Source organism: Gallinula chloropus, assembly GCF_964237585.1.
Source record: "Gallinula chloropus genome assembly, chromosome: 4".
NCBI lineage: Eukaryota > Metazoa > Chordata > Aves > Gruiformes > Rallidae > Gallinula > Gallinula chloropus.
The window spans coordinates 5,794,683-5,814,850 of record NC_140088.1 but is presented as its reverse complement, the minus strand read 5'-3'; the positions used below and the strand labels follow the sequence as shown (position 1 = coordinate 5,814,850).

The 20,168-nt window shown below is 48.3% G+C and overlaps 2 protein-coding genes across 2 annotated transcripts; one reads left to right on the top strand and one right to left on the bottom strand.

Annotated features, from left to right (window-relative positions):
• Positions 1 to 420: 420 nt before the first annotated feature.
• Positions 421 to 9,843, bottom strand: FAM161B (FAM161 centrosomal protein B; the record flags this gene model as incomplete). The annotated part of the gene is given in 9 exon segments (XM_084264224.1): positions 421 to 785; positions 788 to 816; positions 1,053 to 1,183; positions 2,553 to 2,652; positions 3,717 to 3,884; positions 5,055 to 5,182; positions 6,264 to 6,601; positions 8,165 to 8,727; positions 9,725 to 9,843. Coding segments are annotated over 9 exon segments (1,635 nt in total). The 3' UTR covers positions 421 to 726.
• A 286-nt stretch (positions 9,844 to 10,129) lies between these two features.
• Positions 10,130 to 19,954, top strand: COQ6 (coenzyme Q6, monooxygenase; the record flags this gene model as incomplete). Its single annotated transcript, XM_084263414.1, has 12 exons — positions 10,130 to 10,295; positions 12,013 to 12,147; positions 12,813 to 12,871; positions 13,937 to 14,060; positions 14,781 to 14,911; positions 15,297 to 15,404; positions 15,509 to 15,571; positions 15,874 to 15,981; positions 16,398 to 16,600; positions 17,683 to 17,798; positions 18,157 to 18,323; positions 19,804 to 19,954. The coding sequence occupies 12 exons, from the start codon at positions 10,130 to 10,132 to the stop codon at positions 19,831 to 19,833; spliced, it is 1,410 nt and encodes a 469-aa protein (XP_084119540.1). The 3' UTR covers positions 19,834 to 19,954.
• Positions 19,955 to 20,168: the final 214 nt, after the last annotated feature.

Here is a 20,168-nt window from a genome sequence, read left to right as displayed (position 1 = left end):
AAGAATCCAAAGTGATGCATTGTTTAATTACAACAGTCTTCATAATTTTGGTGTTTTATCCAGCCAAATCAATGACAGAATGTGCCAAACTGTTAAAGTAGTTTCAAATCATGAAATACAGGAGGTGTTTTAATATAGAAAGACTAATGGGAAGAAGGAGCAGAGCTGGTAATGAGTGAACGAAGAGTTAAGAAACCAGAGGAGGACTTTCCTCTGAGTGTACTCCCAATATAGGTCAAAACCAGAAACTATTTATTTTTAGCAATACCTTGTTGAAAAGCATTTTACCACATACATGTGCAAACCAAGGTTTAGCACACTGAAAGGTGTTTTCCCCTTGTGTTTGTGCCACAGAAGCACCCAGGAAGGAGCTGACACTAGAGGTTGCACCTCTTCAATCTTTCTTATCTATTTTATCCAAAGCCAGTGATTCAACCTTTTAAACTTGGTTTGTTTCCCATTAAAGAAAGAGAAATGACTCACATAAGGAACACTTGTGAATACTAAGGGAGGCTCCAGGCTTCACTGGGTTGGACAAGACATGCTCTGAACAACAGTTGGTCTTTTTTTCCTTTACTGAGTTCTCACATCCCACTGCAGAGCAATTCTTAGGTGTCAGCCAACACCAGAAAGTTCCAGAGGATTAACCTGGAGAATCCTGAATTTAAAAAAAAAAAACCCAAAAAAATCCCCCAAGAAGTGATCAGTGGATTCTTCTGTTACATCTCATGCTGCCACTTCCTTTCTGCTCTGTTCCTCTTGAGATTCTCCTTCCTGTGAGCACAGTCGTCCTTTTCACCCTGAAGCTTGGGTGCTCTGCAGAAACAGTGATTGCCTTATACCAGAAAGGGTTTGCAGTGCTTACCTGCTACTTTGCCCCATGCATAAGAAGTAAAAGTGCAGTCAAAGGAGTTAAGATAAAGAAGCCACAATGCTGAACAAGTGAAGCTGATTTTTGCCTGCACTAGATGATACAGACTTGAATGCTTTCATGAACATAGAAATCTCTCTACTCAAGGGCAGAAGAGCTGTATTGTGTTTGTTTTTATTACCTGTGAATGTCAGGTTCTTCTTCCAGCTCATCAGTGGCACCTCCTGCTTTTCTCCTTACAAATTCTTCGTTCAGCCCAAGCTGCTGGAGGGTGTGTCTGTAGCGGCGCTCTGCTTCTTGGCGAGCATCTTGCTGTGGAATTGAAACTGAAAACAGTTAAACACAGAGAACTGGGGCTTCTCCACAATGGGCAAGTTGTAAAGGTCACAGCTGGTGCTCCTAATGAGAACAAGAGGACTGTAAAGCCCCTGCACAGAACTTCTGTCATACACACAGTATGATACCAAAAGTGAATACTAGAGGAATGTCTCATCTCTCAAAGCCAGAGCTCACTTTTTCCTGCTTCTGTTCTTTCTTATTTTTTTTCCTTACTCTGTTCTCTTGCTTCTACAGTATTCCAGTGTTACCATCCTAGGGCACTTGTGTCCAAGCCCTGCCTAACATTCAAAATGAGAACATGTGCCAAAAAGGGCTAGAGAAATCCTGGAAGCATGTTTGCTTGAAATTTGTAAGCCCTAACCACAGTGGAGTTCAATAAGCCAAGAATGCCTTGAAAGAGCTTTGTAGGAGAAGCCTGATCTTCAGGAAACTGAAAACCACACATCTGGGGTCCTGTGTCCTTACTGCATCCCCGTTAACACTGCAGATTAACCTAGTGTGAGATGATGGTTTTCCAGAGGGACTGGCCAGTCCTCCAGACTGGGACAGGTGTACTATATGGAAAGAAGGAAATCTTGTCTCAGTGTGAGTGAATGCTGTTGATACTGGTTAATAGTTACTAACCTGGCAAATAGAAGTGTCACCAGGATTTGTCATACAAATGTGTTCTCTGCCTCCATTAACACCCACCTGAACAGGCAGCCTGACCCAGGCAGGTGCTTTCCACTGAGCAATCTTAAACCAGTATATTGTCAATGTACTGTAACTATGTCTCTAGCCAGGTATCACCCCTGCAAGGGAAGGAACTGAAAGAGAAAACCCAGGGAAAAAGATAATTTATAGAGAGTAAAGTTTGTATTTACACCCTGAATGCAACAGAGAGTTGCAGATGGTGCTGTGTGCTGGACGAGCGGCGCTGAACGCGATGCCACACAGCAGAGCTTGGAGGCCATGTCAGCAACTGACCTGTCACTGATGCTTTTCTGGTAGCACAGGGGGTACAAAGAAAAAGGACTCAGCTAGACAGAGACTGTACACTGTGGTATTCAGGTGCAGAATAGGTATTCACCTAGTTTCTGGTTTGGATTAGACCCTAGGGACTGGAAAAGCTCTACAACCAGGAGAGAAGCTGGAGCTTTTGCCAAATGGTGGGGAGGAATTTAAATCCCACTTGGCTGTGTTCCAAGTGTGGAAGGCTATTTTGAGTGTGTTCAAGAGAATATGCAACCCTCTGCACCTGATTATTCATTAATTACTTGAGACTAGATGCCTTAATGCCTGTCTTTAATGGAAGAGAATGTATCCTGTGGCCCAGAAGCACGCTGGAACTTTGACCAGTTACCTTGGTGACCTGCTCAAAGAGGTACGGCCTGTTCTTCACTCGCAGCTGCATTTCTTCCAGCTCCTTCCTGTATTCCTTTGTTCTCTCTCTCATATTTTGCCTGAAATGGAAAATTTGCTTGTCTAATATGGGTTGCCTCTGACTGTTGGTGATCAGGAATGAGGAGTTTAGGAGGAGTGTGGCCAGCAGGTCACAGGAGGTGATCCTCCCCCTCTACTCTGCTCTGGTCAGGCCCCACCTGGAATATTGTGTCCAGTTCTGGGCTCCCTGGGATAAAAAAGGCAAGGATCTCCTGGAGAGAGTCCAGAGGAGGCTACAGAGGTGATGAAGGGCCTGGAGCATCTCCCCTGTGAGGAAGGGCTGAGTGAGCTGGGACTGTTCAGCCCAGAGAAAAGAAGACTAAGGGGGGACCTTATTAATGTTTATCAATATCTTAAGTATGGGACACAGGGGGAAATGGCCAGCCCCTTTTCAGTGTCTGTGGGGACAGGACAAGGGGCAATGGCTGCAAGTTGGAGCACAGGAAGTTCCACACCAACATGGGGGAGAACGTTTCCTCAGTGAGGGTGAGGGAGCCCTGGGACAGGCTGCCCAGGGGGTGTGGAGTCTCCTTCTCTGGAGAGATTCCAGCCCCGTCTGGACGCCGCCCTGTGCAATATGAGCTGGGGAGCTGCTTTGGCAGGGGGGTTGGACCCCATGAGCTCTCCAGGTCCCTTCCAACCCCTGGGATTCTATGACTTCTCAGTAACTTTTACCCTTTAAGTAGCTCTGGTAATTCTTCTGATTCTGAATGCTGAGCAAAGCACTGCTGCTGCTGGCAAGCTATGGGCCCACTAACAATGCTTTTCTACTGGACTATAAGCAGAGAACCAGTGTCCATGTTTTAGCAAACCTCATCTTCTGTGTGCCTTACCAAATGACACATTTCAGTTGGCTTGTTCATACAAATTAGTTTCTACAAATATTAATCTAAGGGCAACTGTTCTTGTATGGAAAAAGTAGTGTGGAATTGTCAAGAAATCCAAATTTATGTGGAATGGGTATGACAGCCAAAACACTTAGGCCAGGAATGTTCTTAGGCCCAACTGCTCCTAAAGAATTATGTGATGATCCCCAGGAAGTAAAGCAAATAGGGGTTTTTTTTGTGCAGAACAGGATACTGACCAGTTCTGTTTCAACTTCTCCTCGTGTGTTTCCTCCAGACTTTTATGTGGATCCAGGGCTTTTGCTCTTCTGTTTACTGATTTTTGGATAGCTTGACATTTCTTTTTCTGTCTCTCCATCCAATAAGCTCCTTGCTTGTCCCCTTCCTTTATGTTATCTTGGGAGTATCTATACAGAAAAAAGTTAGGAGTGAGCTCAGTTAGGACTGCCAGGCTGCATGCTAGTGAGGAATTCCATTTTTGTAGGCTGCTAAGGAGAAAAGCAAAATTTCAGACATAGGAGTGAGCAGCCCAAATCAACTGGGAGGCAGGGCAAGAATTAGCAAATAATTATCACATCTTTATCAATGACCTCGATGAAGGGGTTGGATGCTCCCTCAGTAAATATGCAGATGACACTAAGCTGGGAGGAAGTGTTGATCTGCCTGAGGGTAGGGAGGCTCTTCAGAGGGATCTGAACAGGCTGGACTGATGGGCTGAGACCAATGGGATGAAGTTTAACACAGTCAAGTGCAGAGTGCTGCACATGGGACATAACCCCATGCAGTGCTACAGGCTGGGGGGAGACTGGCTGGAGAGCTGTCAGGCAGAGAAGGACCTGGGGGTGTTGGGTGACTGCAGGCTGAGCATGAGCCAGCAGTGTGCCCGGGCGGCCAAGAAGGCCAATGGCATCCTGGCTTGTATCAAAAGCAGTGAGGCCAGTAGGTCTGGGGAGGGGATTGTGCCCCTGTACTGGGCATTGGTGAGGCTGCATCTTGAGTGCTGGGTCCAGTTCTGGGCTCCCCACCATAAGAAGGACATTGAGGTCCTGGAGCAAGTGCAGAGAAGGGCAACCAGGCTGGGGAAGGGGCTGGAGGGCAAATCCTATGAGGAGTGGCTGAGGGAGCTGGGGATGTTTAGCCTGGAGGAGGCTGAGGGGAGACCTTCTCACCACCTACAACTACCTGAAGGGAGGTTGTAGAGAGGTGGGCGATGGTCTCTTCAGCCAGGTGACAGGAGATGGGACAAGGGGCAATGGCATGAAGCTGCCCCAGGGCAGGGACAGATTGGACGTTAGAAAAAAAACTGTTTACTGAAAGAGTTGTCAGGGCCTAGAACAGGCTGCCCAGGGAGGGGGTTGAGTCACTTTCCCTGGATGTGTTCAAAAAAAGGGTTTATGAGGTACTTAGGGATATGGTTTAGCTTAGGATGGGAATGGTTGGACTTGATGATCTTCAAAGGTCTTTTCCAACCTTGTGATTCTGTGAATTAGCAGAGAAGCATTTTGGAAAAGTAATTGTTGACGTGATGAGGGAAAACATTAGTTGGTGTATGGTCTTGTAAACAAACTTCTACTTACCTAATAGCAAATTCCCTTTTTCTAGTTGCATCTGTAATATGCACAGGAAGCGTGTTAGAAGAGAGAGATGAAAGTCCAGTCAGAGAATGACTTTTTTGCACTGAAACCTTGGAAAGCTGCTGAGACTCCTGAAAAGTAAAATTGAACTTCATTCAGTGTGTTTTTTCACAATCTAGAATCTCCTCTATTCTTTGTCTTTGGGGTGTGGGGGCAACATGCTCATTCTTCCCTTTTCCATCAGTATGGATGTACATGGGGAGGGGTTGAGGAGGACAAGAAGTGATTTGGAGTATGGAAGGGTGGCTGAGCCTCAGCTGTTGTAGCTCATCTCTCTGTGTAGAATCTTGTTCTCTGGCTTGTCCTAGACTTCTGCACTATTCCCAAGACAGGGGCAGAGGTCACAGGACGTTAATTATGCATAAAGAAATGTTATAAATATAGAATCATAGAATCATAGAATGGTCTGGGTTGGAAGGGACCCCAAGCATCACAGAGCTCCAACCCCCCTGCCACAGGCAGGGACACCAACCTCCAGGCCTGGAGCTACACAAGGCTGCCCAGGGCCCCATCCAACCTGGCCTTGAACACCTCCAGGGACGGGGAATCTACTACTTCTCTGGGCAGCCTGTTCCAGCCCCTCACCACTCTTTCTGTAAAAAACATCCCCCTAATATCTAATCTAAACCTTCCCTCCTTTAGCTTTAGTCCATTCCCCCTTGTCCTGCCATTATCTGCTCTTTTAAAAAGTCGAATCCCCTCCTGCCTATAAGCTCCCTTCAGGTACTGGGAGGCTGCAATGAGGTCCCCCCGCAGCCTTCTCTTCTCCAGGCTGAACAAGCCCAGTTCCCTCAGCCTCTCTTTGTAGGGGAGCTGCTCCAGCCCTCTGATCATCTTTGTGGCTCCTCTGACCCCTCTCCAACAGTTCCACATCTTTCTTGTATTGGGGGCCCCAGCTCTGGACACAGGACTCCAGATGGGGCATCAGGAGGGCAGAGCAGAGAGGGACAATCACCTCCCTGCCCCTGCTGCCACCCCTCTGCCGATGGAGCCCAGGATACCATTGGCCCTACGAGCTGCAAGAGCCACTGCTGGCTCATGTCAAGCTTCTCATCCACCACAATCCCCAAGTCCTTCTCAGCAGGGCTACTCTCAAGAAGGTGCCACCTTAGCCAGAGAAAGCAGTACCACAGACACATCCCATTGTTGCACCTTTACCTTCTCATTAGCCTGCCTCTGCCTGCTGCAGAGGCTGGAGGTTCTCAGCTGGAACGGCTTACTACGAGTTGCCTCTTTGGTATCTTGTCTCCTCAGTGCTTCCCTCTGAAATGCCCAGTAAAGCCCTTCAAAATCTGGCACTGCTGGATTAATCCTTGGTTTGAAGCTGAAAGTGTTCTCCTGCAAGAAGCCCAGTCTGTCCTGCTTGGTTTTAGTGGCAGCTCGAGGTGGAGGGGCTCTCCGGCAGCTGCCGGTGTCTACGGGAGCCACGGAGCTCTCCAGCAAATCCCTGGCTCTCATCTGAATGCGGATTTCCCTGCAGAGTTCAGCTTCTGGTGAATCAAAAGCAAAGCAGTGAGAAGGATGAGTGACACAACAGGCTGGGAAACGGCCATTGCACAAGTCTAAGCTTTTCTTTATGCTGGCAGCTATGCATAGGAGAGGCCAGGCACCCTGGGTGCCCAGTCCCCACCTTCCAGCCTCTCTCTCCTCTGCCTCCCAGGAAAAAACAAATTAAAAATAAATCAAAGATGCCAGAAACCCCATGGTGGAATCTCTTAGACATTAATGCCTAGATATTTTTCACTTATTACTGAGTAGGCCTTCTCCTCCTACTCCTGTTCTGAGGGGTACCAGATAACTTGTGCCTTTTGTTTTGCAGATGTGTTGTGTTAATCAAGGTTCTGCTTTTCACATGGGGCTTTGTATCACTGACTGTGTGATCCAAACACACTGTTCAAATACACCTGTGAAAGATGATGGCTTTTCTAGGTCATATCCACCAGGGTTTCTATATACTGGAAAAGATTTTTAAGTAGGGAACATTTGGTGGATGGGTCATGTTTTGTGATTTCTGTGGCAAACTCTTCCTTAGAAAGCAAGAATTTCAGGGTATAGCATCAAACTGAGTCCTTTCTTGTGCTGCACTAAATGTTTGAGAAAATGCAGACAATCAGTTGGCTGTGGCTTTGTTGTTTCTTTACTTTTTTCTTTTAGGAAAAAGAAATCAGTGCTGCTGTTTGAAAAGTAAAGATTTTTTTGTAGTTTATTTGTAAGGTTTTTTTTTCTGATGAAAACTAGTGTCTGTCCAAGGAGAAATGAGTGGGAAACTGTAAAAAAAAAACCAAAAAAGGTGAGAAAAGCACTTAGGATTATCAAGGTCTGGTTTAGTTCCTCTATTCAAGTGTGAAGTCTGTATTGCTTACTTCAAACTTAACACATGCAGTGGCTTAGGCCATCTGAAAGAAAGTGAGGATCAGGAACATTCCCTTGGCTGTCCCTCTGACTGGGAGGGTCCTGGTACCTGCCTCCCCTGTTTTAGCACTCAGTGAGAAGGTGGGAAGTGGGAAGGTAGCTTAAAAATTAAGAGAATGGCAGGAGATACTGCACTACTGCACTCTCACAGCCTGTGACTGCACTCATTTGGCCTGTGATATCTCCTAGGGGTCCTGTGCAGCACAGATCCCACTTGGGTGGGAGTAAAACTGCCAGCTCCAAGATACAGACCATGGACACTTGTGGCACCCCACCTGTCTTCACAGCCATGCCACAAATCACACAAGTCCCTTTAGTGCAACCACAGGTGTGGAATCCAGAGCAGAAAGGATCCCCAAACTGTCATGATTTGCAACAAAAGGGATATGGGAATGTGTCTGAGTGTACCGGGGGCTGGGCAGTGGTATGGAACTGCTGCTGCCAACACTGACACTGTAAGTGTACCCAGACCATATGCAATGACTGGTGATGCACAGGAGACCAGACATCATCAGGGGATGCAACAGTACTGGCTTTATAGTCCAACTAATGCCCTGTGGGCTGTGATCCTACTTCCCAGCACAGAGCCAGTGAGGGACAAGCAAGGAGTTGCTTTTACAGGAAGAGCCCTGGCATTTTACCTTTGAGTTTCTCTCCAAGAAGCTGGCCATAGGTAGATTTAGGAACTTTCTTACTGGCTTGCTTCTGCTTGGAGCTCTTCTTTGGGGTTGCTGCTGCCAGGAACTGTTGTCTCATAGCTTCTTTCTTTTTCTCCTCCTTCTCCAGGAAACTGAAGGGCCTCTGGGATGAAAGGAGCAGCTCCTTTCTCTTCTGTGTGGCTATCCGCCTGCGGATCTCGTTCTGCTCCATGATATCCTGATAAAGGGGCAGAAACACATGGGCAGGCACAGGCTGTGCCCGGAACTGTTTCTGACATTCAGCTTCATCCTGGATTTGCCTTTTGTCTCTCAGTTTGTCTAGCTCAAGAAACATGTGGGACTCCACCAACTGGGACTTCTGGCGAGCTTCCCGCAGCGTCATGTTGAAGGGCTGAGGGATGGTGATGGAAGGGATCCAGGGAGATGAAGCACTTTTTGGCCTCAGGTGGGATTTAGGAAACAAGGGAGGCTTTTGCTGGGCCCAGGTACTGTCCAAGGTGAGGTCAGTCAAAGAACTGGACTGCCTTTTGTTACCAGATGTACAACTAAGACATTAGGAAGGGGAAATAAGGGAGATTTGTTAAAATAAACAGAATTAAAAGAAGGGAGACACTGTAAAGAGAAAGGCACTGTAGGCTGAGCTGGCTGTTAAAAAGACAGGCCTAGGGCTTGGTTTTGAGCTCTGTAACCTGCTTTGCTACCAAAGTTTATGAGCAGAGCTTAATGCTTGTTTTCTGTTTTCCATGGTTATGCCTACCTAGCTTTGTAATGTAATTTATTATGCTGCTGTATTCCATTGCCAGAAGGGCCACAAGTAAACCAAAGAGTTCCAACTCTGGGCATAGCTTGGCTGATCACTAACCAACAAACTCAGGAGAGGCAATAAATGAAGCACACAGATGCACAAATCCTAACAAGCACCACCACACACCAGAATTCCCAAGATGTTGGTGGAAGTGCCACTGCAAGGAACTGCACTTCAGAGGTTCAGCTGGAAACTTTTGTAGCTGATAAGAAGACCATATAATTGATAATAATAATAATAAAAAAAAACCCCTCAATGCTACCATGGGTCTCACTGCAATCACAAACTTCTCAGAGGATGGTTGAGGATGACTGTGAAACTGAGGAAAGGAGTAAGTGCAGGGAAAAGGAAGGATCAGGGTGGATTTTAGTAAGAACATGGGGGAAAGGGAGGGAGAGGAGGAGCTGATCGTGTGTAACCAGGCTCCTGGTCACTACCCCTGCTTGGCACTCGCTCAACCCTCAACCCAGACCAACCCCAAAGGCGTCGGAGGCACCAGGGCTCTGGAGACCGGCCCCGCTGGCTGACACGCGTCTGGCCTGTAGCGGGGCTGAGGCACAATGAGCTGCTCAGCCGGGGAACGAGACTCGTGCTCTCCGTGTTTTAGGCAAACGCCACTTGACGCGCTCAGGCGTTGGGCCCGTCCTCCCCGCCCCCGCCCTGTGCTTGCAGCCCTGGCCGGTCGGCCGCAGCAGGGACCCGGCGCCCTCTGCCGCCCGCTGCCGGTACCGTCCTACCTGAGGGCCTCCCGCCCGAACCGCTCCAGCTCCTCGGCCTCTCCCGAGACCGCCAAGTCACCCGCTCGTTTCGCCCGGGACGGCGAGCCCGGGCCTGAGGGGGACTGCGGGCCCCCCATCCCGAGAGGCCGCTGCCCGCAGACCTCAGCCCTCCAACGGTACCGATCCCGCCTCCCGCCAATCAGCGAAGCCGGCAGCGCTCTAGCCCCGCCTTCTTGGTGTCAAGCAGCCACTCAGCCTCCAGGACGGAGAGCACCAGCCGCTCGTTCATTGGTGCTCGGGAAGCAGCCTTTCTGTCAGCCCCGCCCCCAGGCGGGCTGGGTTGTCATGGTTTCCCAGCGCGACTTCCGCTTGGAGGGGGGGGGGTGGTGTGGGGGGGGTTGGTCTGTCGCAACTTCCGCAGCGATGGCGGTCGTGTGGGGTCGGGGTTTGCTGGGGCGGCTGGGCGGGCGGCTCCGGGCCGGCCCGCGGGCTCCGTTCCGGGCTGTCGCCGCTGCCGCCGCCGCGCCGCTTTACGATGTGGTGGTGTCGGGCGGGGGAATGGTCGGGAGCGCCATGGCCGCCGTGCTGGGTAAGGCTGTGAGCCCCGGGCGGCCTTACAGCGGCAGCCGAGTCCCCCCCTCCGCCCCTGCCGCGGTAGCGTGAGGTGTTGGGCGGAGAACCGGCTGTCGGGCCGGGCTCAGGGGGTGGTGATCAGTGGAGCAGAGTCTGGCTGGAGACCTGTGACTAGCGGTGATCCCCAGGGCTCGGTGTTGGGTCCAGTCCTGTTTAATATCTTCACTGACGACCTTGATGAGGGAACCTCCCTCGCCCTCTGCTCTGCCCTGGTCAGGCCCCACCTGGAGTGTTGTGTCCAGTTCTGGGCTCCCTGGGATAAAACAGACAGGGATCTCCTGGAGAGAGTCCAGAGAAGGGCAATGAAGATGATTAGGGGCCTGGAGCATCTCCCCTGTGAGGAAAGGCTGAGTGAGCTGGGGCTGTTCAGCCTGGAGAAGAGAAGGCTTAGGGGGGACCTAATTAGTGTTTATAAATATCTTAGACTTGGGATGCAGGGGGAATGGGCAGCCCCTTTTCAGTGTCTGTGGGGACAGGACAAGGGGCAATGGCTGTAAGTTGGAGCACAGGGAGTTCCACACCAACATGGGGAAGAACTTTTCCCCAGTGAGGGTGAGGGAGCCCTGGGACAGGCTGCCCAGGGAGGTGGTTGAGTCTCCTTCTCTGGAGAGATTCAAGTCTCGTCTGGACGCCGCCCTGTGCAATATGAGCTGGGGAGCTGCTTTGGCAGGGGGGTTGGAACCGATGATCTCTTGAGGTCCCTTCCAACCCCTAAGATTCTGTGATTCTGTGAACAGCACCCACCCTCAGCAAGTGCTGATGATACAGAGCTGGGAGGGGTGGCTGACACACAGGACACTGCACTGCCATCCAGAGAGACCTGGACAGGCTGGAGAGCTGGGCAGGGAGAAACAGGATGAAATTCAACAAAAGCAAGTGGAGAGTCTGGCACCTGGGAAGGAATAACCACTTCTATCAGTACTTGTGAACTCAGGGCTGTTTTGCTTGCATTGTTAAGCAAGACCACAATGGAATTGAGGCAGCATGAGGATTCCCCCTCCCAGCAGTGGTATCTCAGACCTGTGAAGGTTTGGGACCTTGCAAGTGATGAGGTTGCATTACACACACAATCTGATCTCCTTATGTTGAAGATACAGCTCTAGTAGTAAACTCTGGGTGTTCTCAGGACACCATTTCTGGTCTGAGTACCTTCTGCAACTGTAGTGGTTGTTTTAACTGAAAGTTAAAGTCTGAACTGCCTGTATTATCCCCCTGTCAGAATATAAGGATAAAGAAAACGTGGATGTAGTTTCTAATAGTGCAGGAGTTTTGTTTTTATTTTGATCTCTTGTTCTCATGAGTGAATTTTAAGTTTAAGCTCTGAAAACCCTCTTCTGTGCTTGGAGTAAGCGTTGCAGATTTCACTCATCAGCAAGGAACTCAAAACCTTGCACAGATTGGTACACAAGTGTAAGCCTTGCACAAAAAGAACATGTTTAGGCTTTGCTTTAGCTGCAGAAGGGTTGTCTATCTCAGTAACAGGATGGCAGCCATAAGGTTTTAAAATACAAAAGCACACCTGCCTAGTTAAAAACTGTGTCCTGAATGTGTTTCTTGGTGAAGTTCTGCATCCACTCTTACTACAGAAATCCATAGGTGTTACAGAACTGAGAAATGAGGGTTTTTTTTTTTTGCAGGACTGTTGTAACAAAGCACATATTTGCTTATTTTAGGGCATGATATCCACTTCCATGACAAGAAGATTGCTTTGCTGGAGGCTGGTCCTAGGAAAGAATATGATGGTGTACCAGAGGAGTACAGTAACAGGGTCAGTTCCATCTCCCCAGGATCAGCAACCCTCCTCAGCAGTAAGTCTGTTTTTCTATTGTCTGCATTTATAACAGGATGTTTGAGCTGGTTTTCTTTTTTTTTTTGTTGAATAAAACCCCTTTGAGCAGCATGTGCTGCCTTCATCCTAAAGTCAATGGAATGATTTGCCTTTGTCTCTAGTATTCTCCATGCTGGTTTGTGATTAAATTAGGCTTTTCTTGATAACAGGGATCTGTCTTCAGGTATCTTGTTATATAAATATTTGGGACATCAAGCTAGTAAAAGGTTGTAAGTGCTCTACAGCATCTGGAGCGTTCTGTTCACAAAAGGAAACATGTGCTTAGTGGTCTGGTAATTTGTTTCTCCTGATTAATTGTTATTTTAAAGAGAGATTTGAGCCTTGATTCCTTTGTGGAGAAAGAAATGTTCTAAACAGTGACAGCTGTGCATTTCTGTGTCTGTTATTACTTGGTGACAGGACAGTGAGAGTTGACTGTTAAGTCACAGTGTTCATGGAAAGCTCTTGCTGGCTTGGGCTCAGGGTGAAATAATGTGGTGCTGGAGCTGTGACAGCATTGAGACAGACCTGGCCCTGTGGGAGCAGAATCTGGGCATTGATAGGGAGAAAGGAAGAGGCTGTCAAGTGAGCTTCAGTTGTGTTTGGTCTGTGTGTCACATGTTTTGTGTCCCTTTTCTCTTGTAGGTTTTGGTGCCTGGGATCACGTCTCCAGCCTGAGGCTCAAACCCTTCCGGCGCATGCAGGTGCCTGCGCAGAGCTGCACGTACACTGTGTGACTGTCTGTGCTGGGTTCTCAGATCTACTTAAATTAACGATCCAGAGGTTTTTTCCTTCAGCCAAGGGCATGTCATACCTGTGATGATGCCTCTTTTTTATGATGTTGCTTTTTTGGGAGGTAGCAGTCAGCTCAGAAACACCTGTCCTCAGAGTCTTGCTGCTACAGGATGAAAGGGTGATTGCTAATGGAAGCTGTAGCTAGTGAGGTGTAGGTACTTGTCAGGAAACAAAGGTAAAGGGGGGTGTTTGTTTGGCTGGGATAGAATTAATTTCCTTCACAGCAGCTGGTAGGGGGCTGTGATTTGGGTTTGTGATGCCTCTCACACCACCCCGCCAGTGAGTAGGCTGGGGGTACATGAGGAGTTGGGAGGGGACACAGCTGGGACAGCTGGCCCCAACTGACCAAGGGATACTCCATACTATATGACATCATGCTGAGCATGTAAAGCTGAGGTAAGAAGGAGGGGAGGGGAAAGACATGCTGAGTGATGGCGTTTGTCTTCCCAAGTAACCATTATCCATGATGGAGCCCTGCTGTCCTGGGGAAGGCTGAGCACCTGCCTGCCCATGGGAAGTGGGGAGTGGATTCCTTGTTTTGCTTTGCTTGTGTGCAGCTTTCTCTTTACCTGTTAAACTGTCTTTATCTCAACCCACAGGTTTTCTCAGCTTTACCCTTCTGATTCTGTCCCCTGTCCCACTGCGGGGCAGCGAGTGGCTGCGCAGTGCTGACCTGACTGCCAGGGTTAATTCACAAGGTGGTGCAGTAGCTTCATGTGTTCATTACATGTCAGGAAAGTAGGGATAAAAAACTTCCTTTGCAGTTGGTTTCTGAGATGAAGCTGGATGAAAGGAATTATGTGAGCTCCCTCAGTAGCTGGGAATGGATGGTAACCCAGGACGTTGCTTCTAGTTCTGTATTTCTAGACTGCTGCATCCTTTTCCTGTTAAGATGGATACAGCCATCGTTCCTGAAAGGAGCAGGACTTCTTTATCATGTGGCTTCATGTAATGTGTTTTTTTTTTCTTTGTAGGTGTGGGATGCTTGTTCAGAAGCCATGATCGTTTTTGAGAAAGATGACTTAGATGACATGGGTTACATAGTGGAGAATGATGTCATTATGTCTGCTCTCACAAAGCAGTTAGATGCAGTAGCAGGTAGTGGACAACTTCTTTATTATTTTATCTCCTGCAGAGAGCTTTCAGTTACTTCTGTTGCATGTTTCAGCCTTCTGTTGCGTGCGCCGAGTTATGAGAGGGAGAAAGACAATTAAGTAACATTCAGGACACAGGCAACTTCTTGAATGGGGGGGAAGGAAGAAATCTGTCTTCCAGAATCTCCCTAGCAAGTGAATTGCTGCATGCAGAATCACAGGGTTGGAAGAGACCTTTGAAGATCATCAAGTCCAACCATCCCCATCCTAAGCTAAACCATATCCCTAAGTACCTCATTACCCTTTTCCTGAATACATCCAGGGAAGGTGACTCAACCCCCTCCCTGGGCAGCCTGTTCCAGGCCCTGACAGCTCTTTCAGTAAACAATTTTTGTCTAATATCCAATCTAACCCTGCCCTGGGGCAGCTTCTTGCCATTGCCCCTTGTCCTATCTCCTGTCCCCTGGCTGAAGAGACCATCACCCACCTCTCTCCAGAACACAGTCTCTCCAAAGACAGACTTAATAAAAGGACCTGCAGCTTTCTATACCAGGCAGGCCTTGCAGTGACAAAGGGTTGGCCAGATCTGGTCTTTTCACAGTGCCATTATGGGATCAGCTCTTGGGGCACCATTAAGAGACGTGTGGCCTTTGCTGCTGTAGCAATTCTTCCTTGTTCCATGTCTGTATCGTGCTGTGACCGTGGTACTTTGTGTTCCCATCAGACCGGGTGGAGGTTTTCTACGGGAGCAGAGCAGTCGGGTATACCTGGCCCCTTCCCTCCCACAGCTGTGACACAAGCCCTTGGGTCCAAGTTGAGTTAGCTGATGGACGCAGACTCCACACCAAACTGCTGGTAACTACATTTGTTGTTTTTCATTTCTGTTGATCAGGCATCATCTCTCACCCAAGTCCTTCCCACTGGATTGGGTTCTGATTCCGTGTGTGCCGCTCCACCCACGTGGAGGGCTTGAGTGAGGTGAGTGGGCAAACTCTGTCAGAGATGCTATGGGACCTGGTGCAAGGCCTTTTCTGGACCTGATACAAAAAGACTCTGCTGAGTTGGACAGGAGCAGAAGGGGTCACCTCTTCTGGGTTTTGGGGAATCTTTTTTATTATTGGGTTGGTTTTTTTCTGAGTAAACAAAAAAATGTGGATGTGCAGGCTGGTGTTTGTAGGCTGGGACATTGGCTTGCTTAGGAGCTGCTGAAGGGATTGCTTTGTGTCTCTCTGGCCTGCAGATTGGTGCAGATGGTCATAACTCTGTAGTGCGGAAGGAAGCTGAAATTAAGAACATTGAGCATCGGTATGACCAGTCAGCTGTTGTGGCAACTCTTCACTTGTCTGAGGTGAAATTCTGCTACTTCTGGAAGAGTCAATTATCAGAACAGCTTAAGGAGGTGATCCAGGTCCACATCAGTTATAACTGTCTGCTTGCTTCTGTCCACTGTAGGCCACAGACAATAATGTAGCATGGCAGAGGTTCCTTCCCACAGGCCCAATTGCACTTCTTCCGGTAAGATGACTTGTGGTCTCTGTATTCTTTAATGTTTTTTTTTTAAAGTCTGTTCTTTTCCAGTAGCTTAATTTCTGCCCATGCCTTCCTGTGTTGGTTCTGTCTTAAAAATTTGTCCTTCTGCCCTTTCTTTTCAGTTAGTGCATTTGTTTGTCCCTCCTGCCCTGGCTTTACCTGTCGTGTTTCCCACTTGTAGCAAGTTGGGCTGGAAGAGAAATATGCAGAGGGACTGGTGTGGGGCAGGGCAGTGGGGAAATCTTTGCATTGATTGCTTGTCTTTTGATTTTTTTCCCTTGAAAAAGCTGTCTGACACTGCCAGCTCTCTGGTATGGTCTACATCTCATGAACATGCATCGGAACTTCTCGCTATGGATGAGGAAAGTTTTGTGGACAGCATCAACTCTGCCTTTGTGAGTATCAGCCCTGTGGTGGCTGTGAGGCTGGCTGTTGACATCAAAGGAAATAAAGTGGAACCCTATGGTTTAAAGGGTAGTGATGGGCGAGGTGGATTCTCCTCTGGTGGGGATGATGCTAAAAAGGCAGTTGGCAAAGAAAAGATGACTCTTTGGGGCTGAATTTGGTCAGTTCTGAAGGTCACACAAGAAGCTGAACTACATTTCCTAAATGTGGGAAGAGTAGACTCATCCTAGTTGGAAACTTGTGTGTCCTGGAACAATGAAGATGGTTTTTTTCTACTTTATATAGTTCTGTCCAAGTGGTTAAAATTCAGTATCCAGAGCATGTTCCTGGCTCTTTTTTTGTACAACTGGCTGCTTTTATATGTCTGCTTTGGTTTAACACCTCAAGATGTGTTTGTTTGCCTCAGTGGAGCAACGTAAACCACTCTGACTTCATCGACACCGCCGGGGCCCTGTTCCGCTCTGCGCTCTCCCTGCTGAAGCCCTCGGGGGCCGCGGTGCGCCAGCTGCCCCCCAGCGTGGCCAAGGTCGCTGCCCAGAGCCGAGCCGCCTTCCCCCTGGGGGTGGGACACGCCACCCAGTACGTCCAGCACCGCCTGGCTCTCATTGGGTAAGCTCCCCACTGGTGGCCCTGGTGTGAGAGGGTGTCCACGTGGCTGGACATGACGTGCTCATAGCAACTCCCAGTAGTCTCTGGGTGGCTTTATCCAGGCCCAGTGGGTACCACGTGCTGTTGTGTTAACAAAGCCCCTCTGTGTGAGCAGTGCTCTCTCTGCTGTGTGTGCTGCCTGGCTCAGCTGGCAGATAAGGATTCCCCTTCTCTGCTTTGTGGTCTCAAGTGGAACAATCCAGTATCTCAAGCTGGACTTGCATTTCCCCAAACAATAACTTTTTTAAACTCATCTGTTGAGCAGAAATGACAAAGCTTACACATTATTCTGGGTGGGATGTCATAGGCTTTTGTACAGTGGCCTATAGAAATAGGAACAGATCTCATCTTTTACATTCTGTAGCTGCATGTACTTTTTTTTCCCCCTGCCACAGCTGCAATACACTGGTAGCTTACAGGAATTCCTGGATACCATATTCTTCTTCATATTATTCTTTTCATCTTTCCAACTTGTGAGTCACTCTGAGCTGGGGAGCACTCTGTGCTTTATACCTTGTTGATATGCATGATGTTAAGTTTCATGCCCAAATTTCATGTCATTTCTCTTAACTTCAAGGCTCCCTTATCAGTATGCCTGTCTTTGTCCTTCATAGATAAGTCTGCTCATGAAAGAACCTGATGTTGTTTCTGTTCAGTGATTGCCCCTTCTCCTTTGTATTCAGGATGTCTGTCTCCTTGGTGCTTGTGAAATGTGCTAACCTCCTGATGTGCCAAGGTTGCTTAAAAAACTATTAAGGCCCGTTCCACAGTGATCTGAGAGAGGACTTTGGCTTGCCACCTCTTTGGAACTTTTCCTTTCAGAGCTGCTTTTTATCTCCCCTTTGTCTTGCTTCTTACAACTGGAGAGGCAGCCAGGTAGTTCAGCACAGCATGCAAGGAGGTTCTGGATAAAGCCTGTGTAGTGCTGTAAGGTGGTGCTCATTGCAGAGAGGTGAGGAGTGCTGTACTCATCCCTTCTGGGCTTTGCCAACCATTATGACTCTTCAAGAAGGGAGATAATTTTCTGTCTTTCCTTGCTCCAGGGACGCAGCCCACAGAGTCCACCCGCTTGCAGGACAAGGTGTGAACCTGGGCTTTGGGGATATTGCATGTTTAGCTCATCACCTCAGCGCAGCAGCCTTCAGTGGGAGTGATCTGGGTAAGGAAGAGCCAACGAGATGATTGTTTGACAGGCTTTTGCTGCAGGTTGTGTGCTGCTGGTTTGTGTTTGAAAGGCAGAAACGTCTTTGAAGGCAAAAAACTGTTCAGATGTCCGTTGGCTGTGGAGCAGTTAAAGGTTGTTGGATCCAGTTTCCATCCCACAAACCTCAAAGCTGCTTTAAAAAAATACAATCTGCAGGATGGTTGTTAAAGAGTTGGTGAGGTGAAGACCAGCAGCTGATCTCCCTTTGCTTTCTACATTTTCCTTTGCTGGTGGAGGCTGCTGTATAGATAAGGTGCACAATTCTTTTGTGGCAAGAAACTTTTAATAGGACCATTCATTTTTTCTCTTCCAGGCTCTTTAAAACATCTCTTAAAGTTTGAGACAGAACGACAGAGACACAACGTCTCCTTGATAGCTGCTATTGATGTGCTAAAGAGGCTTTACTCCACCAGGCTGGCTCCTTTGGTGTTGCTGAGGACATGGGGATTGCAAGCCACAAATGCCCTGCCTCCTGTCAAAGTAAGAATCTCATTTCAGTGGGGGCCATAGGGAGAGTTCAGAACTGATCTTGAAACATAATGCAATTGGGGGAGATTATTTTGGATTAGTTGGAGAATCCTAACTCATTCAGACTGAGGTTTTGTGTCCTGGATCAGCCTGAGGAGCTCCTCAGTAACTGAGGACTGGGTTGTAACAGTTTTCTCCTGCAACACAAAGGAAGGTGAGGATCTAAGTGCCTGTAGGTTGTATCAGTAGTGAGAGGTTAGAAGTCTTTGGCTTTATTTTGCTGTGGTATGAAAATAGCCCTATGAAAAACCAGCCCTATGGAGACACTAAGGCACTGTTGGCTTCACCAAGACATGAGCTGACCTGGCAGGTGTGTGCAGCTCAAACGAGTTAGATGATTCTGGGCTGGTTTGCCTTGTGAAAATGCTGCCTCCTGGCAGAAGTGCAAGTCTTTGCAACAGCAGGTGCCTGAGGAGAAGACAGCGAGGAGGAGGTTCAGTCTTAAACACAGACCCTCTGTTTGCAGCCTGTCTGCCTGAACTCTGTGCTGTCTTCACCTAGCTGCAGGATTTTCATGAGGTTCCTTAAGCCACGTGCTCTCAGGGCTCTGAAGCAGTCAGAGGAGAATCACAGGATTGTCCTGGTTGGAAGGGACCCTTTAGACCATCAAGTCCAACTGTCACCTGAACCTGCCAACCACCACTAAGCCATGTCTCTAAGCATGTCAGCTGTCTTTTAAGTACCTCCTGGGATGGAGACTCCACCACCCCCCTGGGCAGCCCATTTCAATGCCTGACAAGCCTCTCTGTGAAGAAGTTTTTCCTCGCAGTCATTCTAAACCTCCCCTGGAGTAACCTGATGCTATTGCCACTTGTCCTGTGGCTTGTCACTAGAGAGAAAAGGTCAGCCCCCAGCTTCTCCACACCCTCCTTTCAGGAGAACAATTAGGTCTCCCCTCAAGCTCATTTTCTCCAGCCTGAACAACCCCAATTCCCCACTTCTCAAGTTGAGTGTTTTATTCCATAAATCATTGTCCTGTAACACACAGGAGGTCTGTTTCCTGAGTGTTATGGTCATGCTTAAGACACTATCTGTGTTGAAGAGCAGTAAATTCTTAAGGTGTAGTAGCTGCCACTGGCAAGGTATCCTTATTAGTTGCACTAAAAAGAAGATTATGCTGCTGCTTCTCTGCTCAGACTTCTTTTTTTTTCTGGTTTTCTGTCCAGAGCAGCAAACCAAAGGGAGATCCCTTTTCTGAGCACAGAACCCCATTGGTAACCCCTCTGGTTTGTGTGACTTGGGAAGGGAAGGAAGGCAGCAGCTTCTCTCATTTTCTGGTGTGCAGGGACAGGTGCTCTGCACGTGGCTAAAACAGCTGGCAAAGAGCAGTTGTCCCTGTGCATGTCAGAGGGAAGGAGGCTACAGCTGCTCTCCAGAATGAATGTGTTTTGCCAGTTCACAAATTAGTCACCTTTTTCTTCCCTTCTTTTAGGAGCAAATCATGGCTTTTGCCAGCAAGTGATCTGTTGTCAGTTGGGAGCAGCAGCCTCCCAGTGAATGCATTGCCCTTCTGAGGACTGAGACTGACTTGAACCTTTGAATTGTGTTATTTTATTTAACAATAAAACTGAGGGATTGAGCCACATATGACATCATCCATTGGTGACTGTATGTACAGCGTGATTTCACTCTGGACCTTTTGGTGGAAGACTGAGGTGGAAGCAGCTGGCTGTCTCTTTGCAAATGCAGTGATGGATTTTGCCAGCTACAACTTTTTGGCTGCTTAATTACTATCAGTGTTCTCTGACACGATTTCTAGGGCTGTGGTGTTACTCCTGAGTTCTCTGCACTGCCTGG